A 22,656-nucleotide genomic window follows, 5' to 3' on the forward strand; every position below is an offset into this window, starting at 1 on the left:
TTTGAAGAAACTGTTTTTCTTATGGTTTCCAAAAATTTCTCTTTTCCACATTGGCAGGAAAGCAGCATCTGAGACAGGAAGACAAGATCCAGCCAGCACGCTCACCTTGGGAAGGACACAGGAGATCCAGGTTCATGTGGCTGGTTTGAGTCAGGCAAAGCAGCAATTTGCTGCTGAATGTTCAGCTACTGAAGCTGTAACAATTCAGTCTTCATATGTGGACTGTCTATATGTCACTGAATTACCAAGCAAAAGATAGACACTGACTTTCATGGTCTACACTTCTATATAATGTATAGAATCGAGGCTGGCCTTAGCGCCAAAAGCAGGCAAACTAGCAGCATAAAACTAGTACCATAGACTAACTTTCACTGAAAAAAAGTAGCTGTGTTTCAGAGTGATTTTGGCCATTATGAGTGTAAGTCTCATCAGAAGTTGATGGAATTTTTATTTTTGTTATTTAAATGCTTTTGAAAATGTTAGGAACACTCTTAGACATTCCACTAGGAAGAATACAGTTCATTTTGCAAAAATAATTCGTTCCTGAACAGAATCAACTTCTTAATCTTTCCAGCATGGGGAGATGAAAAAATCCAAATGGAAGGGGAGGAGAAAAAAGATTACAATGAAAAATCCTGCCTAAATTTTATTTCCATTTACACTTTTATATGTCATGAGTAACTTATGAACTACATAGCAATTAGAAGCTGATATGACAGCAGAATCAGGCGCAACATGTTTCACTGCATGTCACAGAAATTGCAAACCTCTTATTTGCATCACAAGCAATAACCTTAATGTTCTGCTATGATTACAAATAGGAAAGCGAAGCAATTAAAGGAAAGCAGAATGTTTTTATACCAGCTTTTACAGTGGAAAGAAATTAAGATTCATATTCAAAAGACTTCTACAAGAAATCACAGTGCAGTCTTGACAGAAACTGAAATTATCCAAGGAGGAAACTATGGAGCAATTTGAGCAAGGCATAAGCAGTAAATCACCAGGACCTGATGGTATTCATCTGAATGTTCTGAAAAAAATTAAGTTTAAAATGTGTTTAAAAAGTTTAAAAAGCTACTCTTTCAAGCAGCTATCCACAAAGAATGACAGCACGCTAATGTGGTGATTTTTCTTTTTTCTTTTCCTTTTAAAGGAAAGAATCCGAGGAATATTTTGTTACCGACAGAGTGGAACATCACTTCAGCAAGAGGCAAGCTGCAGATCAGGTCAAAGAAAGCAGAGTAGAAGATACAGGAATTGTTACATGGAGCAGTTTAACTCACATTAAGCCAGTTTTTGAGTTGATCTGTGCTCATGTGACTAGCCACTGAAATGTATATTCTCTGCTCTCAACGATATATGGGACATTATGTTAATGTGTTAACCCACCAGTGTCTATGTGAGTGAAACCATACTGCGTGCTATTTCAGTGGTCCTCCAGCTGCTGCAGAATACAGCTTTCTATCCTATTAGGATGATTCCCGCCATTTGCCCTTTTGTGCCTTCTCCTTTCTTGAGCTCCTGCTGACCCCTGTATGCAAGTTTCCTGAACTTTAAGAACTTATGTCTCCTAAACAGAGGCTCACACCTCCACTGCAGCACTCTGTATTATCAGTCTATTCACATCAGACTGGGTAGCTACCAGAAGGCGGCATTCAGGATGGAAAGTTCTTGACAGCATTGGCCACATAACTAGGGAAGGTCTCACACTGGCAGACCCCACAGGTGTTCCCAGATCAATACCCTTCATTGTCCTTGGATGCTGAAACCACTGCTGATCATCCCAACACAATTGTCTCCCCCATCTGATGTTCATTTTTTAGGCACAGCAACAATGCTGCTCCAAGCAAAGCTGACACAAGGAGAACTCCTCCACAACACTTTTTATACTGATTCCCTACACAGATGCACCAACGGCTGCTGGTGCTAAGATGCCATAAAGTGGCTGACTTGTAACGCCAAGGTCACTGGCACAGAGACACTACATTTCAACAAGGCACTACACAGTTATAGCCACTGACCATGTACATAGGGCTAACACATATATTGTATATTGTGATATTTAGCAGCCAGTGAGCTGGTCACTTTGTGATTGGTCACTTTGTCCCACTCAGGCCTGCAGAGTCCCCTAAGTGGTTGATGATGCCTGGAAAAGGTTTGCCAAAAGTCACATGCACGGATTAGTTTCTGGCAGGAATCTGGACATAGTGGCAGTCTCCCAGGTGTACATTTACTCCCATGACCCTTTTCGGACAGAAAGGGTCACGGGCAACTCCACAGTTCTATGGAACTGAATGGAAAAACATTGTTTCAATGAGACAAAGCCACTTTCCTGCTAATGTTCACATTATTTTTCTATACCTGTTTCTGTTCCTATTACAGATATTTGCTAATTCTTAATATGCAATTAGACACATGTATCTTCTATGAAGCTATTGAGCTTCATACAAGAAAGATTTTTGTATTTGAGCACAGTTAATACTTGTTTTCAAATTAGGCATACAAATGCAGGAAACATTTAACATGCAATAATAATAACAAACGTGTGCATTTAATTAGCATTTTATGTAATTTATTAGGTTGAGTTTGCTTATATCCTGCATTCACTGAAGAGTGTGGACTAAGTGTAGAGATTCAATTTCCTTGAGGGAATTTAGTTTTTTAAAGTGTCTATCCCCCTGTCCATTTCTTCTGAATAATTTGAAATTCATTAGTTAGTAAAACTGAGTGCTTTATATATATTATAATATTGGATTTTTTTTTTACACATTTTAGAAAAAGCAGCAGGTTGTCATACATTTATATGCATAGTTATATTCCTGTGTATACAACAATTCAGATCTCTACATGATTTTGCTTTCTGACCCCAAGTACTTCTCAGCTCATTTTTCATTTTCCAAAACTGCCAGAAAGAACAGAACAGAACAGAAAAGGGAGTATTTTATTATTCTACACTTTAATTCAATGGTATGTGAAGTCACAGCGAGGCTGCCTTCTCTAGGGACATATTACAAGCTACTGTGTTAAACATCTGCACTATTATTCATCAGCCTTCCTGCTTCCTACAAGTTTCCTGTATGACTGAACAGCCATATGCTTAAAACACAACAGCCCAGTAATGCTACACGTAGAAGGGAGGCTTGATTTATGGGAAGTAAGTTATCGCACTTAGTGCTAAGATTCTGGACATCACCTGTGAAATGCTGAACATTTTCAAGTCTCACTGAAACCACTGGAACCCAAGGCCATTGCTGAGAAATTTACAGGATTAGGCAAACAATCTCCAGTATTTTGGGGGGTTAAATGGAGAATGGCCAGCAGTAATAACAGTTTAGCAACTCCAGACAAAAGAGGTTATGAATATTATTATCTATCTTAATGCGTATAGCAATCAGGACTGTGTGTAAGAGCTGAATAGCCAATGTATTTTACACGAGCACTTTCAGACTAGATAATTAAAGGCATTTAGACATTGATTTCAAAGGAAGGTTGGTGCCTGAATATCTTCAAAAATCTGTACCTTTGTGCTCCATAGAGACAAAATTTGCCTCAACAGCTACTGATCCATAAAATGTTCTTGAGCCTCATGGGATGTACAATTATGCAAACTGTTCTTAATTCAGAAAAACAGATGTATTTGGAAAGCAACGAGGGATTCCAAAAACGCAAAAAGGGAAGGAAGCCATTCCTGGCTACACACAAAAATTGGATGAAAGAAAAGTTTAAAGAGCCTGTGTGCCTCTAAACAAATCTGAGTGAAAGCTCTAGAACAATAAAAAGATGGCAAAATGCCTATTTATACTGTAAATAATTACAATTTGGGATGCCAAACAGGACTGATAATAGACAGATTATTACCTCTTGCTTTCAACACCCAGTGCAGACTGGAGAACAGATTACCATGCCATCATCAATAGTTCTAAAATGATCACTATATACACCCCCTTGAGTATTTAAGGAACAGGGGGAGCTGCACGAACATAGAGGGAATCATAATTTAGAAAACTCATTGTCCAAATGAGCAGTGAGGCAACCCGAAGATAGAGCTGTGATGGTGAACTGCAGTGTGCTCGTTCTTTTCTCCGAGTATTAACACAAAAAGCTTCTGTCCTTTTTGTTCTTGTTTTATGTCCTTGTCCACTGGTCTGAATCCTTTTCTTGCTGAAACCAGATTGCTGCACGGGAGAGATTCTGGAGCATTATTAGCCTGGAAGGAGGCAGGTGGCTGCATTTGAACAAAATCCCGTAATAATGCACCAGAGGATTTAGCAGACATTATTCAATCCAAACCAACCAAAGTTAACATGGAAGTTAACATATCTGAATGTTAATCAGAGAAAGCGGAAATACCATTTTGGAGAAGTTAAAGGTTATTCCAAAAAATCTTTCTCAATGGAATAATTGCATCTAGTTACAGTCAAGTAAGTCATTGATTTTCTCAGAGAACTCAGAGATGTAATAGGACCCATATTTATATGCTATACAGAAAGCATTTAAAATCACAGAAATAAGAACTGCAAGAGGTATTGAGAAGTCTGTTTTGCCCATTCCACAGAAGGAGAGATCTCATGACTCAGTCACCCGTTAACCAAAGGAGGGGATTCATCCAGCAAAATCAACCACCTCTGCTGGAACACTGTTGGAGAGACAGACTTTGACAATAGCTAAAGATGTAGCAGTTCCGTCTTGCTTCTCCTACTAAAGGAAATGTCAGGGGGACATTTGGCTGGAGCGACTCCCTTGGTAAGGAAGGTTAAAATATCCTTCCTCTACAAGGAGGTGGGCACCACTATTAAGGTTTACAGTATTTCTAGGTTTTCTGTCAGTCCATCTGCTTTTTACAGCTTTTTTCTATCTCATTGCTGGTCTGCATGGAGCTTTACAGACATAAAAGGATAACTTTCTGTTCTTGAGAATTCAGTAAAATGCACTGCAGTCAACTCTGAAACACAGAACGCTTGCAATTCTGCCTGCAGTCGGGGTATTCTGGGTACTTCTGAGAAGTGCACAGGAACAGGACAGCAACCCAGGAAAAACAGTACAGCAAATAGATCTAACTCTGCTAACTGGGAGAACACTCAGATGACTAAACTGGTGGAGGGACTGACCCAGTCACAGGGCTCATCCTCAAAAAATGGTTAGGTTCCCAAAAAGCTGGCTGAATCATGATGATATGTCTACTCATTTCAGAATACTCATTTCAGATTTCTTATTGTGTGGATAATGACTTCTTTTAGATAATGGACAGCATAGGATTCAACTCACCAGTGCTCTTCATAGTCAAAATCAGAAGCAAAGCAGCTGCTCATATGCTGAGGATCTGCTACACAACCGGTCCTGTTTTTCAATCTCATGTAGTTTTTACGAACAATATATCCCCTGAAAGCTAAACAAACACAGTTATAAATCAAAGTACAACTTTGCAGAGTCTGAAACACAGACTGACAATTGGCTCTGCAGTCCAGAGATGAATGCCTTCAACTCTCACTGAATCAGTGAAGAGAAGGAGCACGCAGCACCTCATGGGAGCAGGTCTAATGTTTGCAATGTTTGCAATAGTTGGAAATTACACAGGACCTTATTCTGACTCTTACAGTGACCATCAGGCATAGCCAAGGCAGCGAAAAGAGGCCTTGAAATGAGAACATACCTAATTTAAATAGCAATCCAGCTTAGAATGTATTAAAATACATAGTAGAAAAATGCTCCCAAAACACCATTTAACCACAACTCCCATGATTTGAGTTAGTCAGAAATTTACAAAATGATAAGTTTTACCTGTTTTTCTGCAGGGGTGGGGAAGCAGAGGGAGGAAAATTCAATGACAATTGGAAAAAGTCATAATGTCTTCTCCTATTTTTCAGCTAACTGTAACCATAATGGAACATTTAAAATGTCTCTCATATAAATACTTAGGAAAAAAACTACACAGATTGGAATTTGTATCATTCATAAAAAAGAAAGCAGAATGAAGTAGCCACTACAAATACTAAATGAAGCTGCAAGTGTGCAGTGAAATGAAATGATAAATAAAAAGGCAATGAATAACATTTTGAAGATACCTACATCCTTTATTTCCATGTAATGTTTCTGGATTTGGGTACCTAAATAACAAAGTACTTTTAGACTTTTATCTGATGTGAATTTATTTGAAATCCTGGCACTTGTGAGCAGTTGGTAATAAAAATCCAGCACAAACCACAGATAATGATACACGCTAGATTTAGGACAAAGACTTTAGAAAGTACTGCAATGTACAAATAAAACCATAAATTTTTAAAATTTATTTCTTTAATGGTTTGTATCAAACATTAATCTAAGCAAAACCTTGATGAAAGAGCAGAAATGGTTGAATGGCAAAGAAGCTAAATACGGTATCAATACCATAGTTTAAATGTACAACAAGAAGCTGCTGAACAAGAAGGCTGACAGCAGTAAGGGAGAGGAGCTGTGTGTTAGTTTAACAGAAATGCAACTTAGAAACAGTGAGACAATATATAAAAAAAAACCTGGAGATGACATCAGGAAATATTATGACTTTGAAGAAAAAAAATCACTGTCCAGGAAAAGCTTGTAAGCACACCAAATTTATGCAAAAGCACAGAGTCAGTTTGGGGACTACTCACCCCAAGGAAGAGGAGAGCCCTCTCACTGGAGTTCTCAGGATCTAGGGTTAAGTATTGCAGTGACATCAATGGGACGGAGGACAGGCACGGGAGTGTGGTTAAGGGCAACCCCATGTAGGATGTGGGCCAAGATAATGTTGTAGATTACACAGGGAAAGCAGGAGGTAGAATAAGTTGGTCAACAGAGAAGCTGATCAGAAGATTAAGTTTTCCCCATATCCCATGCCTCTGATTTAATGAAAACAGAGTGTTTAAATGGAATTCCCTATAGAAGTAGGCATTACCTAACAGATGAGAGAATAAAGCCCTTATACAATTTGCAGTTTCTCAATTATTACCAACTTACAGGATAATTCATTAATTTTCTTTTTGCTCCATTTAACTGCCCTTTTAAATTTAGCTTCCCATTCATGTTTTTGCATAATAAAAAGATGATGGAGGAAACAAAATACACGTACCCTGATCACTTCTTCTCTTTCCCTTAGAAAAGGGCTCTAACTGATCCCTTCTTTTCTATTTTAATTCTCGTACAGTGTTAAATGCCTTCTTTGCAGCCACAACCTCTGCAAAAATCTGTGTTGTTGCACTTATCTGTGCAATATAAAAGAAACTAAAACCATTTTAACAGTTCAAGCAGTGGCAATGCAATGCACTATTACAATCTAAGCATTTCAGTGCTACTGAGGTTTCTAGAGCAAGCAGCAGCAAAATTGCCTTTTAATGAGAGGTCACTAAAATAAATAACCATTCACTTTACAGAAGGCATGACAGAAGCTGGGCCTGCTGAGGTGTTGTACTGAACACAGAGCTCAGGTATCATGAGGCTGAGGAACTTTTCACCCTTAATAATCAGACTGGAAAAGTCTGCCTATCTGGCGGAGATGAGGCAAACGTTCACTTGCCTCATGCGATCAGGCTTCCAATCCTTAACTATCCCCTACTGACCAGACAAGAAGCCTACTCTGCTATTGGCAGCAAAGACAGCTGGCCAGCAGCCATCTCTCTGCAGCTGAAACATGCTGAGTAGCAGTCAGTCTATGCACTACTGTAAAGATAAAGAAGCACTGAAATAAATGAATAATACAAACTTCAATTTTCTCCTTAAAAATTTCTTGCCACTCAGCAATGTTTTGTTTGCGAGTGTGTGTGTGCGTGTGTGTGTGATATCTGCTATGGCTCTTTTTTTCTTTTTTCCTTAGAAATTCTATTAATGGCAATATAACCACTTTGGTCTTCCCCTCATTCAGTACATATAATCCACTATGTTTGATTTCATAAACATAGTTTTCACTCTGCCTGTTGTTTCCACCAGTATTTTCAAAATCAGCTCCTCTTCGACGTAACCTTTGCACTAGCTGGTTTCTAACGTTCTTCTAGAACACCTTGAATCTGACAGGTAATGGCTGTATTTTTCCTCCCTTGTCTTTGACTCATGGGATAACTGAAGTAGCAGGATAAACAAGCACGTCTCTCAAAAGCTTCATGCAGCAGGACTGCATCTTTTCAGCATTTATTAACTGGATCTATAATGTTTCAAAAGAAATGCATATGCAGAGAATTCTACTGGGGGAGTCTGAGAGGTTGGGAAGCTGCTCCATCACAGCAATTTGCATTACTGACTGGTGCTGGTTTTGACACTAAGCACTTGGCTCAAAGAGTGTGAAATTAGCAGACTCATGTTGCTAGTGCTCCATGAACAATCACTGCATCATTGAAGAAGAATGATCACCAGCTGTCACCTCATTTTCACCTTATGCATTCTATATTCCAAACTTTACAGCAACAGTATCTTTAATCCTGATCTTTACATAGCTAATGAGGACAGGATCTGAACTCAAAGCAACATGGGATCTGAACTAAATTCTAGCACTCTTATTATTAGTCACTCAGTGCTAAACATTATATGTGCCACAATTCAGGACATGAATTTTAACTTCTTATACTGACTGATTCTCAAACAAAACGAGTTTTCAATCAGCTCCAGCAGGTAGCAAACTGAGAATATATCTACCTCAAAGATTTTGAAGTGTGGTGTTTTTCAGTAAAAGACCTTTAATCTAAGGTCTAAGTACTAAGGCACATACATTACACACAAAGTTGCACAACTGCAGTTAGCAAAAGTCCAGGCATTCTCCCTCTGATTCCCACAGGAAATATATAGTGACAGAGTGAATTGTGAAGCACAATGTAGAAAGATCAAAGCTAAACAATCACAGGTCTATATAAGAAATACCTAGAAAAGAGATGAAGTAGTATTTTAAAACAGCAAAAGGATTCATTCTCAGTCATAAAAGATCATGTTAAACAGAAATCTGCTACACAGATAAACATTTTAAAACTCTAATACCACCGAAAATAACATGTAACAACTTGGAAATGAAAGCTCATATTTTGCTGAAGAGAAGGCATCATAATAGCATGGTAGTTTGTAAGCAAAAATTTCAAACTTGGTTTCCTACAAACAGCATAGGACTTTCTTAATTTGCCTAGTTAAATAAGCATTCGGCAGCTTAACTACCAACATCTGAGAGGCTTTGGAGCCCATGAATCTGATCCTTTGCTCAATGCCAAATTAATTCTAATGAATGGTACAAGGGATGGAGAGTCACGTCCTTTATGAGGGTCCCATGAATGTCTCCCCTCTTTCACCTTCACTCAGGGTAGATCTTGGAAGATGCGCATTTAGTGGCAGACAAGGCAAAACTTGCCCCACTTGCCCTGGCAGGAGCATTAAGAGAAAGCAAGTCACAAGTTCTTACATACAACTGAGAGCTATCTGAGCACCAAGCAGTGACTATCAGGAAGATTCACCAAGGCTGCCATCAGGACTGGTGTCACTGACGCACATCGCCACTTGCACATGGCATTTTTATTACTGTGCACTACAGTAAAAAGTTCTGGTCTTGGGATTTGGTCACAGAACAAAAAGTGCAGATGAATCTGAAAGCCTTTGTCAGTATTAGCAAGGGAAAGGAGTAAGTTTTCCAAGGCTTCTTGTCCCTTCCTGATTTTATCAAGGGCATGAAACCCAGTAAGTATAGTTTTCCTCATGGACTTACAGTGGTCTCCTTTCCATCTCCTCAAAAATGGGAGAGAAAAGCAAAAGAAAATATAGATGTATTCACACAGAAGGAGCCTAGCTCAGAGATGGGGACAGATTACAGGACCTCGTACTTGAAAACCGTAAGATCTTCTCACTTTTCCTAACATATTCTCTGCACATGAGCAGCAGGCTTTTAATGGTTAAAGTCAACCAGAGCTGTGCAGCCTGCACAAAAAGCTTGCTTTGGTCTGAATGTGAAATCAAGATAATACAATGAGTCAGCTTAGCTATAATTAAGAGAAACACATACATCTCTTCAGTGGTTCTTATATTGACAATGTTGTTTAAAAGGAATAAAATGAACAATATAAAAAAGTAAAACTGGACTTGCTACTTAGTGTTTGTTACTTCCAGGAAAATTCTAATAAAAAGATTTTCTCTTTTGGATATATTTATAAAGTGCTTAGAAGTTTTTTACTCATGTAATTCATAGATCTATACAACTGTATTAGCTGAATACATGCACATACACATACATAGATACATACTGATATAAATACACAGACAAATATAAAGTTTTCAAGAAATACCTCCCTGTCTGCCACTGAAGTCAGCATTAAATATTTGCTGTTGAAAATCCCAAAGGTAACACTTACATTAAAAGCTTACATTTATTATAAATGTAAAATAGTGTACTACAGCTGCTCTCCTGCAACCCTCGTTTTTACTCTTATGGAGTAAATTTTGCCATATGTTAGAGATATGTAAATAGTAAGCAACATTGAATGGGCAGAAGTTACAGGACTTTACAAAAGGATGCCTCCTCTGGCTTCTTCCTGAACATCCATCACTTTTTGTTAAAAGGGGGAGCCCAAATCTTGTGTTCTTGATAAGAGTTTTCCAATACAATGTGACATATGGCGAGTGTGTGAGCACGTGTTGGAGGAGGAGATGGTGGCTCAATAGATTAGTCATTTGCCTTTCACCTCTGGAAGCATAGTTAAACTCAGTCCTGACCAGAGTTGCACAGTATATTCCAGATGGCTAAAGTAGGCCTAATTAAAATGAATTCAGTGATGTCACCTCGGATCTAAGTGAATCGCATGCACCACTCATTTGGCATTTTGGCAATGTCAGCTCACAAATGAAATAAACAGATTAAAGTCCTCCCTTAGGTCTTTGGGGAGAAAAGTCACTCTACATGGAAATACATGCTATCATAACAAGAAAATGTATTTTTATAATTGTATTTTCTCTTTTTAAAAATTCTAATTAATGTGTTATCCTAATACAAAGAAATATTAAATGAGACTTGCATGTGAGGTAAATCAATGTAGCGACATTTCAGTCAGATGATTCAGTGGATATACCCTGATTTAAACCAGCTGTGAATCTGGCAACATAACTTGAAAAATTATTTTAACAGAATCTTTTTCCTTTTATGTAGACTTAAAAAAACAATACAAATCCTAATTGTAAGGAAATACTTACACAGAAGTGCAAAGTATCATCATTTCAAATACACAAAATCATTCTTCATAATGTAAGTAAAGCAAAAAATTTCTCTCTAAGTAAAAAATTATCCTCTAACTTTCACAGTTTGGGAAACTGTCTTGAAGAAGTGGGTAAGATAGATACCCTGAAGATTTTAGCCATGAGTATAGTAACATCTGTGTATCTGAGAACCTGTAATGTTGATATGCTGAAGTAGGGTAGCTTTTTTTCCCCACCTAATTTAAATTCACAAACATTTTGTTTCCTAGCAAGGGTGTTTTCTTCCATCTACAATAGTGACTTATTTTGATTTAATATTATACACTTAGGAAATGTATCCTCATGTATATTGTGAAGGGTTTTTTTTTGTAAGTTTGTTTTTTCTTCCAACATTTCATCAATGGATAGTGAACTGCTGGGCCCATAGAGATCTCCAGACCACCAGCTCATGTATTTGAAAGGCATCTGTTTATTTTTAAAATGCAAATGCAGCTACCTCAAAGACTGACTTGCAAGAAATGAACAATCTGAACAAGTCAAGAGCTTTCCAATCAGGAGCTGTGTTCCTCCTTTATATCAGGCTATGATCACTTGCTGTCAAAACCACTTAAACAATATCCTGGAATCTGAATGAAGTCCCCCCACAATTAAAATGAGCAGGATAATCCTGCAAGAATTATTCAGGCAAATCATTTTTCACACAGTTTAAAGTAATGATAAGGTCATTTACAAAAGAAATCAGYGCCTTTGAAATGCTGACTTGTAGACAGAGGACTGCCTGGAGGAGGGCCATAGATAACAGTGAAGACTGGCCTCCTAACACTACCCTTGCAGTCTTTGGAACTGATTCTGATGAAGAGAAGGCCCAATAAGGTTAATACCCCTACTTTGATCTCTGTCAAAGCATACCAGCAAGAATTAATTTACATTTCAGATGAAAAAGGTTGACAGCATGAAAAGGCATCTTGTTTCTGGTATGTGAATGTGCTGTAATAGATCGGGAATTCTGAAAGGAAGTTCTGAGGAAGCTAAAGGGATAAGCCGAGCGGCTGCTTTTATTGGGAAAGAGATGAAAGGAAAACAAATTTCAATATGCGCTGTTCTGTAGAAACATGTAAGCCAAATGCTTCCTAAATTTCAAGGCCCGCTTTCATGGGGGAGTGGGGGAAGGTGGAGGAGGGAAAGTAGAGGGAAGTACATATATTTTAATTATATGGTTTTGCTAATGTCTGGGTGACAAATGCAAACAAATTTATCTCACTGCCTGCAACCATTCATTTTTAAAAAAAACACAAACGTGATCATACTCCTTCTTATTGAAAAGCTGCCTTTAACTACACACGTATGTTATAAGATGTGAAAGGAGGAGATTTTGGCTTGCATTTGTCTCCTTGTCACTAGACATTTGGGCAGTGTGACGTAAACAACAGAAAGACTGATAGAGTATTTTAAAACCCAGAAAATGGCCACTATTTGCAACCATGAGCTCTTTTTTTTCTTTTTTTTTTGAAACGCAGAATGATTAGCATGTAGAAAAGAGCAAACGTGCACAAAAACAATTTTCAATTAAAAAGTCCTAGATGTAAGTCTACAAAGGCTGAGGATAACATGGGTTAAGGATTATTATTATTATAATGCAGTGCCAAAAGTAGGAGGTGCAGCCAGCCTAATTAATACAAACAAAGGTACACTGTGTCACTCTTAACTCTACAGCCCTCATGCTCATTCGCCCGCTCTGATCACCGAAACTGTCAAGTGGCAGGTTACAAAGGAGCACAGTGTGCGCGTTGGTGGGGAGAGCGCTCTCGGCATTCCTCCAGCATTAGGGCCGGAGGGCCCGATAGAAGTGACCACACTAAAGGGTGCGCGTACACTCCCACTGCCTCTTCTCCGCCATGTTCAACACAGTATCTCAAAGACGACAGGAGGGAACACAGCTCTGAATCTCTCCCATGTGTGCAAACATCAGAATAGATCAGTTGCTTTCTCTAAAGAGTGTGTAATGTGTATGCAGCTCCTACATGCCAGCAAACGCTGGCTGGACAAAACTCTAGGGCAGAATGTCTCCTACAGCCTCCCAGAGTGATACTGCTACACACCAGCTTGCTAGTGAATCTACAAGATAACTTTCATCTTAAAGAACTGGTAATAATGGGAATGTGAGGGGCCAACTGTTTCACTTTTCTTTCTACTGCAAAGGTACTGTAAAAGTCAGAAATTATGATCCAGGTATGGCCAATTGTAAATGTAACAAATACTGCGGAAAATAGCTGAACACAGTACATTTAAGAGCCTTGTCTGAAGATTCGCAACCTGTGCTATCATGAAAACAATAGCAGATAACACCACAAGGGAGGGGAAGAGGAGGAGAGCACGCTCATGCAGTCTTTAGTGCTCGTTTTAATGGTAAAAAAAGTATTTTTCTCCACAACAGTTCTCTGTTTAAAAGAATATTCTGCATTTGATCCTAGAGCTACAGTTTATGGTTATACAGAACAGTATGCAAACGCAGCTATAAATTACTATTTTATCCTAATGTTACTCTGTTCCTTTCTGTAACTGGATTAGTGGTATTCAGTTTTCTGATGAAAGTCACAGTGATGCTTAGTTTCAGAGTAGCAAACTTAGATAAAAGAAAAAAAAAGTTGGATTTATGGGAAATAGATTGAGAACAGTATAAAGTGAAGGAATTATTCAGAACAGATCTTTTCTAATTTATACATGATATGATACAGAAAAGACAGGTGACAAAACTCATGGAATTACAGCATAGGCTGCTGGTAGGATAATGGTGGTACCTTGGTTGATCTGTAAACACATTTGCTACAACTCATTTTTGATCTGCTGCAGAAGTCTTTCAACTGGAGTCGGACAGGGAAGGTGTAGTAGGCTGAATCATATGGAGGCTGCTTCATACCGGCAGCATGTGAAACCAGCATTGACTTCATGGCACTGGTTCTTAGATTTCTGTGCCATATGGCACCGTGCAAAATTACTAGAGACCTACACAGCCCTATGGGCCTGTTTCTCCAATAATCTCTTTAAAGTTTATTCAAATTCATATTGATACGGCTGCATAGGAGTCTGGCAGAGAGTCAGAGGAACAGCCAAAGCTGGCAAACTCAGCAAGCCATTGAACTGAAAACTTGGCAACCTCCCAAAATCAAGGCTCGACACAAAGACAGAGAAATGTACGTCCAGTGCCTTCCATCCATGCTTTTAGACAAACAAATCCAGTGTCTCACACCAGCTCTACACATGGTTAAATCACATCGACTCCCTGTGCTCAGAAGTTTAAAGAATTAGCTCAATAGCTTTTAATCAGTATCTTTTGCTTTCAGAGAGGTACTTATAAGTAACCCAAAGTGCCTGATACCTGTCACTGATGTCATCTGATACTAAAGACCAAATGATCGGAAGTAATGTTTATGATCACTTTTGTTTGGACTGTATATATTTCTCTTGGCGACAAACATTGACACATGAAATTACTCACAGCAAAATAGGTGTTGGCAAATGAAATAATGTTTTAATTACCTGCTTGAATATGTATAGCAGCATCAGTTCTTCTGTTCCTTATTTCTTTGTACTTCCTGCGAGCTTCATATCCTCTCCAGGCTAAAAATACAAAACCATGTGCTGGAAATTACATTTATTTAAGGAAGTGTTACAGAGTCAGAGATGTGCTGGAACTTTCATCCCTCCTGCCATAACCACTCCACCCCCACCCCAGTACCTCTTCTTCACCCACCCACATGTTGAACTCTGGGTTCGCAACTACAGTATTTGCAGCCCCACAACTTCAAACACCACTTCACTCGTCCAAATTTTAATTGTCAGCATCTGCTCACTGATGTCGTAATCCAAAAGGCAAAGGTGCACGATCATTGGACATCAACGGGCAGTGCAAGAACTACCCTCCTCACACATCTCCCCCAAATTCAATATAAGGAAGTATAAATTACTGCTAAATAATCAGCCTCTCGGGCCCACCCAATGATTTACATTATCTCAAGTTCTGGTATACATGAGGAAGGGGGGAGGGAGGAGAGAGAGAGGGACAAGCTACTGCATTTCTTCTATGTGCTGCATGCTAGTGTAGGAATATGTAACTATATTTCCTTTTTGTGCACAGGCATTACATCTAAAATATTAAAATAAAGACATTACCAATTACTAAGCTGACACCTTAGAAGTAAATCAACAATATTTGCATCAATTAGATGAAAAGTACCTCTGGTTATTCTGATTTCATAATAAATTATTATAAATGAATAAATAATGTACATGCAATTTAACAACTTGAAATACCAAGATACCCTGTGAAATATGGAATGTGAACATTTACCTGACTGTATGGCAACAGCACTATTTTCTCTTTTCTCTTTGACTTTCTTGTACCTCCTTGCTCCAAGCCATCCCTTGATATAGGCTTGCATGACTACAACCCTGCCTATAACTTCTCGCAGGAACAAATTTAACTGCTCTATATGGTAATACTTTAGAAAAACCTGAAATGGAACAATAAATTCAGTATTACATGTATGCAATGGCGTAACCTATTGTATACTGCTTTTTGGTTAGTCTCAGTTCAACCTATTTTATGGCGTTGTTAGGGAAAACTGCTAAAATAAAGTTGCTGATATTTTAGCAATTCTGCAAATCTTGGTGTCAGTCTGCTTATGGAATTTCATTATTCCACTGATTATAATCACCCCTTTGTAAAATAAGCCACACATTTACCCCTAATCAAAGTATATTGGTCAGGGGGATGTTTTCAGGTATCAATAATTTTATAATATAGCCTTTCTTGACAGTGGGTGGATAAAGCCTGAGGTGAATTTTTTGTTAGACAGAATATTGTTTAACCACATTATACTTCAGGAGGCAAATCATGTGCGTCCTTACACATGCTTTTTCTGGGTCTCATGAAGGAAAACTCTCCTTGCTTTTCTTTTGAGCACTGTGTAGAATAACTCAGGATATAGCATAACCTTCTTTTTGCTGAAGTCAGCCATCCCCATTTTAAACTATGAACAAACGATGTCTTGATAAAACAGTCGGAGGATCTCACCTGAAACTCCACAAATAGATAATGTATTAATCAGGCTCACAGTATGGGCCAGAGCATGAAGTTTCAGTCGTGGCATGATTAATAGCAGGAGGAACTGCAGGAGGGAACTGCCACTGACAAATGTACCGTCCTTACCGAGGCAGCCATGCGGGCAGTGTGCTTGGGGCGGAACTCAAGGCACCCTTCCTCTTGCAGAACAAACTCACCTGACTTGGGAGGGCACCTCCATAACCTGGGAGCTAACTAACTGGAGCAGATTTCTTGCTCCTTTGTTCATGTATACAGTACTTTGCAAACCACTATTAGACTTGTTTTGCTAAAAGGAGGCACCACCCTTGAGAAGACATTAGCATGCTCTACCTTGGTTTTCCCAAGAATACAGTTGTCTAGTTTAGATTTTTCCAAAATGGCAAGACAATTTTCTCTGCTACCAAGAGGAGTTTCACGTGCCTTGAAAGCAAGGTAGTAATACCTGCAAAACCAAATGACAAAGAAAGAGTTAACCAGCCAATAAACATGTCCTTCCACTGCTCTTCTCTATAGCACAGCTGCATCTCAAACTCGTGGGCCAAATCCTCACTTACACTCAGTCCTCTTTCCATAAATGAGGAGGACAAACCTGTCCTGAGACGGTATTTGAGGATACACTTGACATAGGGGATAAGTGGTACTGTAGTGGTGACAAGAATCTGCTGCATTCTAGCAATCTCCAGTCAGTGTAATTATTTATAAAGTTCTTTTGCAAACCAACACAACTTAGAAAACACCCAAGGTTGCTCTGAACTTTTCAGGAGAAAAAGTGAATGAATGACAAGAAGAAGAAGAAGGAAAAGTGATACAAATCAGAATAACAGGAGTGCAATTTTGCATAATGTGTGTAAAATAAATATGCCATCTACACAGCTGCATAACATACTTCTGCACTCACCAGAAGTCTACAAGTTCTGTTGAACCTGCAGGTTCTGCAGGTACTGCCCACTATCCAACGGACACTTACAGGTTCTCAAGTGGAAGAAAACTCAAAACTATTACCAAAAAAGGAGAAAGCTACTGAAAGCATCATGACCTGATGATGGCTATTTCTCATATCAGAAATGCCAGGAAAGGCTATTTCATCCCTAGAGTCTTTCAATACGTTAGTCATTGGTATTCAGTCATTTTTCGCAAAGATACATAAGCAGTCATGACATTCTTTGGGAAATGTAAATCCACACAAGAACTGCAGGGGCTCTTGAGCTTGTAACAAGACCACCCCCATCAGTGGAACTCAGGGGATCTTTCCACTTTCAATATGTCTAATAAAAAGATTGCAGATATTCAATCAGTGAAGATAAAGGCCAAGGTTTGCAGTACAGTGCTTACAGCTCACCATCTGTATTAATGACACTGACTGATAATAGAAGCTGAAAGAATGCCACTGTGTGTGAAGAATAAAGATTAGTTTACAGTAAAAATGACTCTCATATCAATCTTAATTTACAGAGAGCAGGACAGTCAGATTGCATGAATGTCCACCTGTGTTTCATACCTCCAGAAAAGGTCATGTATGTGCATAATTGAAATAATTGGCATTGGCTATCTTATCTGTGAGGATTTTATCAGTCTTGATGATTAAACAGAGCTCACAGCTCTTTTAAAGAAAAAAACAAGTCCTCTCATGAATTTAACCATTTTCTTTATTCACCAAGATTTCTGTGGTTGTGATTAGGTATGTAAGTCACTAGGCATGGTGGTTTTTTTCTGTTTGATTGGGATAATTGGGAAGATTATGATTGATTTAATGGCTTTTGGATCAGGCCCATAGTAAACAACGATAACTTTTGTTTTGTCCAGGTTTCCTTGTTTACATGCAAAGAAGCCCCGAACAATTCTGTGAAGTAAAATTACTGTGCAAATAGTTAATGAAAAAGGGATGCAAATATGTTTGAACTGAGCAGACATTCAGAATGAATGCACCGATTCCTGCCTGCAAAGCCATTGCGTGTTCATGGATGGTGGTTTTATAGTATTTAAGTAACTCTATGCACAAGCGATTGTATTAAATAAGTAACAGCAGAACATATGCCAATTAGTTTGCAAATTTAAGGTTATTTTATCACAGGTATACTGCTAGGTGGTAGCAACTGTCACCTTAACTCTCATTTATAAGCTGTTTGTCTTCTGTATTAAGTTATACTTCTACAGGAACAACTCTATTTACATTGCGTTTGAGAGGAATTGGCAGGTTCAGCAAACTGTTCTTTTAATCATTAACATGGGGAAGGACCATCAGATGTTCCTTAAAACACAAAGAGAGGAATGTGACCAGTGAGCCTCAAAGATATATTCCTCTGTAGCCACATGCAGGCAAGAAAAAATCCTACCCCGTACTGAAGAAAATATGGAAAAGCAATTACAAAGAATGAAATTCTGCAGCACTTTTTTTTTTTTAACCAGAATATGATTTTCAAATATTAGCTCCAGTTAATCTCTAGAGATTAGCTCCAGTTGTCACAAGAAAAAAAAAAAAACAGTAAAATAGTCAATAAAGATCAAAGGGGAACAAAATGATGTCTGAAGGCAGAAGCACTGGAATCAGTCCTAGACCAGAGACATTCATTCAGCAGCTGAAGACACTGCCTACTCCAAATAATAGGAGATAATGTATTATTGAGTTAAGGTTTTTAATGTAGTGATTTTCTCAGTAACATGATACTGCAAATTTTTTAGCCAAGTCTTTCAAAATACTGAGAGTCATGGCATTTAGCAGGTATGGAGAAATATGGTGTATTTAAAAGAAAAAAAAAGGATTTTCCTCTGCTTTATTACTACAAACCTTAATGATGACAGCTTTTAGAAGACAAAAAGCATTCTGAGTTGCTCTAATAAAACGCAGATTTAAAATATACATAACCCAAACAATTTGTTATAGTGTGCAATTTCAACACGTACTTGACAGATACTTCAGGGAAGTTGCACCAATAGTGAATTGGTGTCTGTTTCAAAAGTCAGTTCAGATACTCATGTCATTTACACACGCGTGTAACTTAAGCAGTTTGTTTCCTTTCTTAAAAGGAAGGAAGGATTCAAGTGAATGTTAATATCAGTTTTCTGACTGTTCATGAATCTTTTAATGCACACTCTAATTAGGATATTTAAAATTGTAAAGCAGCTTTTAGATAGCTCTGATGCAAAAAAATAGCTAAGGAGGATCTCACAATTTTTGAATCTTAGTATCTTACCAATGACATGCACATGATTGAGAAGTTGACTTCTTATTTGTGACAAACACTTGACTACAAAGGATGTTTGAGCTATGAATTTACATACTTGACTCTACAGTTTAGTTTATGACAAACCTCAATAACTTTCAAATCTATTATCCCCTCTGCCATTACCTCTCTTTCACAATCTAGAATTTATTTGCTTTTGATACTTAGAAAAAAAATCTGTAAATAAAATAATGCCACTTTCTCTCATCAAATCCTATTTTACCAAGTTTTGTTTTGACTAAATTTAGATTTATGTCTTATTAAAAAAAAAAAGCCTACTTAGAATGACAGTGACTTTTACAAACCATGGGAATAACATCATTTTCTATATGTAAACATGTTGTTTTCCAATATTTCATAAAAACTTCCTCTAAACTGTGTTTTTCCTAACTTCTTCATTGATTCAACCACTGCACAGAAGACTCCTGTAACTGGTTAAATATGCTTGCGTGTCAGATTCTCAACATGAAGTCTTCCTGCTCCTTTTCAGTTATGATGTCAAATACGAGGGCAGAAGAGACTCTGCTTATCAGAAATAAGGACTACGAGACTGGTGATTTCCTTTTGATCACTTGTGCTCCAGAACCGGCTTTGGAGTTTGCATTGTGCCCAATAAAGGGTCTCTAGATTAGTGACCTGAAGTTCAAATCCTTATTTATTTATTTATTTTTAGCAAATGCTCTGTTTTCCATCTGGTTCCTTTTTCCAGGACTAACTCGCATAACTACAAATGCAGAAGTAGTTTGACGTGATATGCTCAGGATAACTCCACTGGAACACAACACGTGCCATATAGGGTCATCCAATTATTTTACTTAATTGAAAAATCTTCATATGGCAATGGAGCATATGTAGTATTTTAGAAGAAGGTAAAATTTTTCACCTTAATGAATCTGGTCAAAAAGTACAAATCTTGTATACGGTGCAATGGTAGGGCAAATGTCTGGGCATGCACCCAAAACTATGGAGAATATGCAACTAGAATTCTGTTCATTTTGATTTATCAGCTTATAAATTTAAACCTACTGTACAGAAACCACAGACAAAGTGACCTGTATTTACATTACATCTTTGTCACAAAATATATTGGCCTGAGGTGGAGAGTAGACAATGATATGTGAAAAGCTTGAGGTGTGACAGGGCAAAATCCCTTTCTAAGAAGATCCCCCGCTACAGAAGGGAAATTCTCAAAGGTCCAATAGGACATGTGCTTCTTCTCAACCCTAGCGTTGAAAAGTTAAAAATCGACTTTTGTGCATGGGAAAAGCAACTAAATAACTTCCAGAAGTTCCTAACTTGTACTGCCTGTATTCTTTAAACTCTTTCAGAAACCTGTACAGCTGAATTCATAAAACTAATGCAATTTGATTTGATAACAGTAGTTGAAAAATGTAAATGAAAAATGAAAAAAATCTAAGATATTCCACTCCTGAAATTCTCTAAAAAATATCTAATATGTATGCTTTAAATCATCAGATAAACATAGAATCATAGAAATACTCCAAGAAAGGCTTAACTTGTATATAATTCATGAGTGATTGTCAGATTTTTTGCTCCTAGAGATTTTATATATTCTCCATCCTGCAACTGTTTACCAGTGTTATGTGAGTGACAAGAGTCTAGAAAGTAGATGTGGAAGACACAGTAGTTCATCATATTTAAAGTCTGCAGGAACATTATACTGATCTGGTGAAATCTTAAATCTACTGAAACAAGTAGCAAACCTTTCCATGGATTACACTATGATTTTAGTATTGGGTAATGTCAAAATTTTGTTCCCATAAATCACTTAGGGATGTTAGTACAGTGCAGTGTTAGAAGTAAGTATGCATTAAGAATCATTAGTTTAAGAGTAAGCATTTCCTTTCCTCTGTAACCAATTTGTTGACTTCTAATTTAATTCACTATCTCCCTGATTTTGAATAATAAACAAGTCTACCACCACTAAATTTTGGAGATTAGAAGAAAGCATGATCTGAGGTAACATGTTTCCCAGGATTTTGCAATACCTCACCAGTGTTTGATCCTAGGTCCACTCAACACAGAATGCAACTCATTAAGTCAATGAGGCTTTATATGGCCAGTAAGAATTATAACACTGAGGGTTTAGAGAATAAACTTTAGGTGTCCAACAGGGTCCTTATGCAAATTTGCACTGTCAAATTAAAGAAGCAGACCCCACCTCACTTAGGATCACCATTACAATAATATCACTAGTTTTGCCATCAGTGTACAATCAGAAGAGCATCATCAGGCTATTGCAGAGGATGTAGTGTTCACAGAAAAAGTGTATCCTGCCACTAATGCAGTATGAAACTTTAATGCAGAACACAGGCTGGCAGAGAAGAGGTAAAAAGAAAAAAGAAAGAGAAAGGACAATCCTTTTATGAAACTTGTACAAAATTTCTCAACACATTCCTGTGTGCTTATGAGGTACTCGAATCCTGACAACATCTAGCACTACCAGACTCTCAAGTCTTATCTTTCAACACGTGACACAGTATGTGCCAGATTACATGAGAAGTGTTTACATCTGGGATCACAGACGACAGCACACCTGCACACCACATCATATCATGTGAGGTTCCAGGGGCCTGGACACTTGGATATAGCATGGAGTGTCCCATCTAATGGGGCTTTTAGAGTAGGTCCCCAGCAGAAAGCACACCTCCCTTAACTGCTGCACAGTGCGTGGTCACTACACGGCCCCACATGCTGAGCACGCCTGGTTGCCAGCTCAGGTTAATAAGCTGTATCTGAAACCTGGGATTCCAGCCTCTGAGGAAAGGGGCCACACTGCTTCACAGCAAACATGTTGAAACAGGCAAACTGGGGCAGGGAACAGAAGGCAAAGCACCCCTCGATAGGGCTACAGTGTTTACAGGCGCTGTACACTACCTTTTCCTACTTAATATACACACACACACGCATTGGCTTTGGCCTCTTCAGGGACCTACTCGGAGGAATCCCATGGGTTAGGGCCCTAGAAGGAAGGGGCATTCAAGAGAGCTGGTTAATATTCAAACATCACTTCCTCCAGGCTCAAGAGCGGTGCATCCCTATGAGTAGGAAGTCAAGCAAAGGAGGTAGGAGACCTGCATGGATGAGCAAGGAGCTCCTGGCAAAACTCAACCAGAAGAAGGAAGCATACAGAAAGTGGAGAGGGGG

General features: G+C 38.3%; 1 protein-coding gene across 1 annotated transcript in view; it reads right to left on the minus strand.

Annotated features, from left to right (window-relative positions):
* The window catches only part of MYO3B (myosin IIIB), a 199,090-nt gene that overhangs the window by 49,195 nt on the left and 127,239 nt on the right, over positions 1–22,656 (minus strand). The window contains 4 exon segments of the mRNA XM_026061451.1: positions 5,266–5,386; positions 14,701–14,781; positions 15,512–15,674; positions 16,598–16,709. Of these exon segments, the coding sequence (XP_025917236.1) occupies positions 5,266–5,386; positions 14,701–14,781; positions 15,512–15,674; positions 16,598–16,709 (477 nt within the window).

This window comes from Apteryx rowi, unplaced genomic scaffold, assembly GCF_003343035.1.
Source record: "Apteryx rowi isolate R43461 unplaced genomic scaffold, aptRow1 scaffold_180, whole genome shotgun sequence".
Classification (NCBI taxonomy): domain Eukaryota; kingdom Metazoa; phylum Chordata; class Aves; order Apterygiformes; family Apterygidae; genus Apteryx; species Apteryx rowi.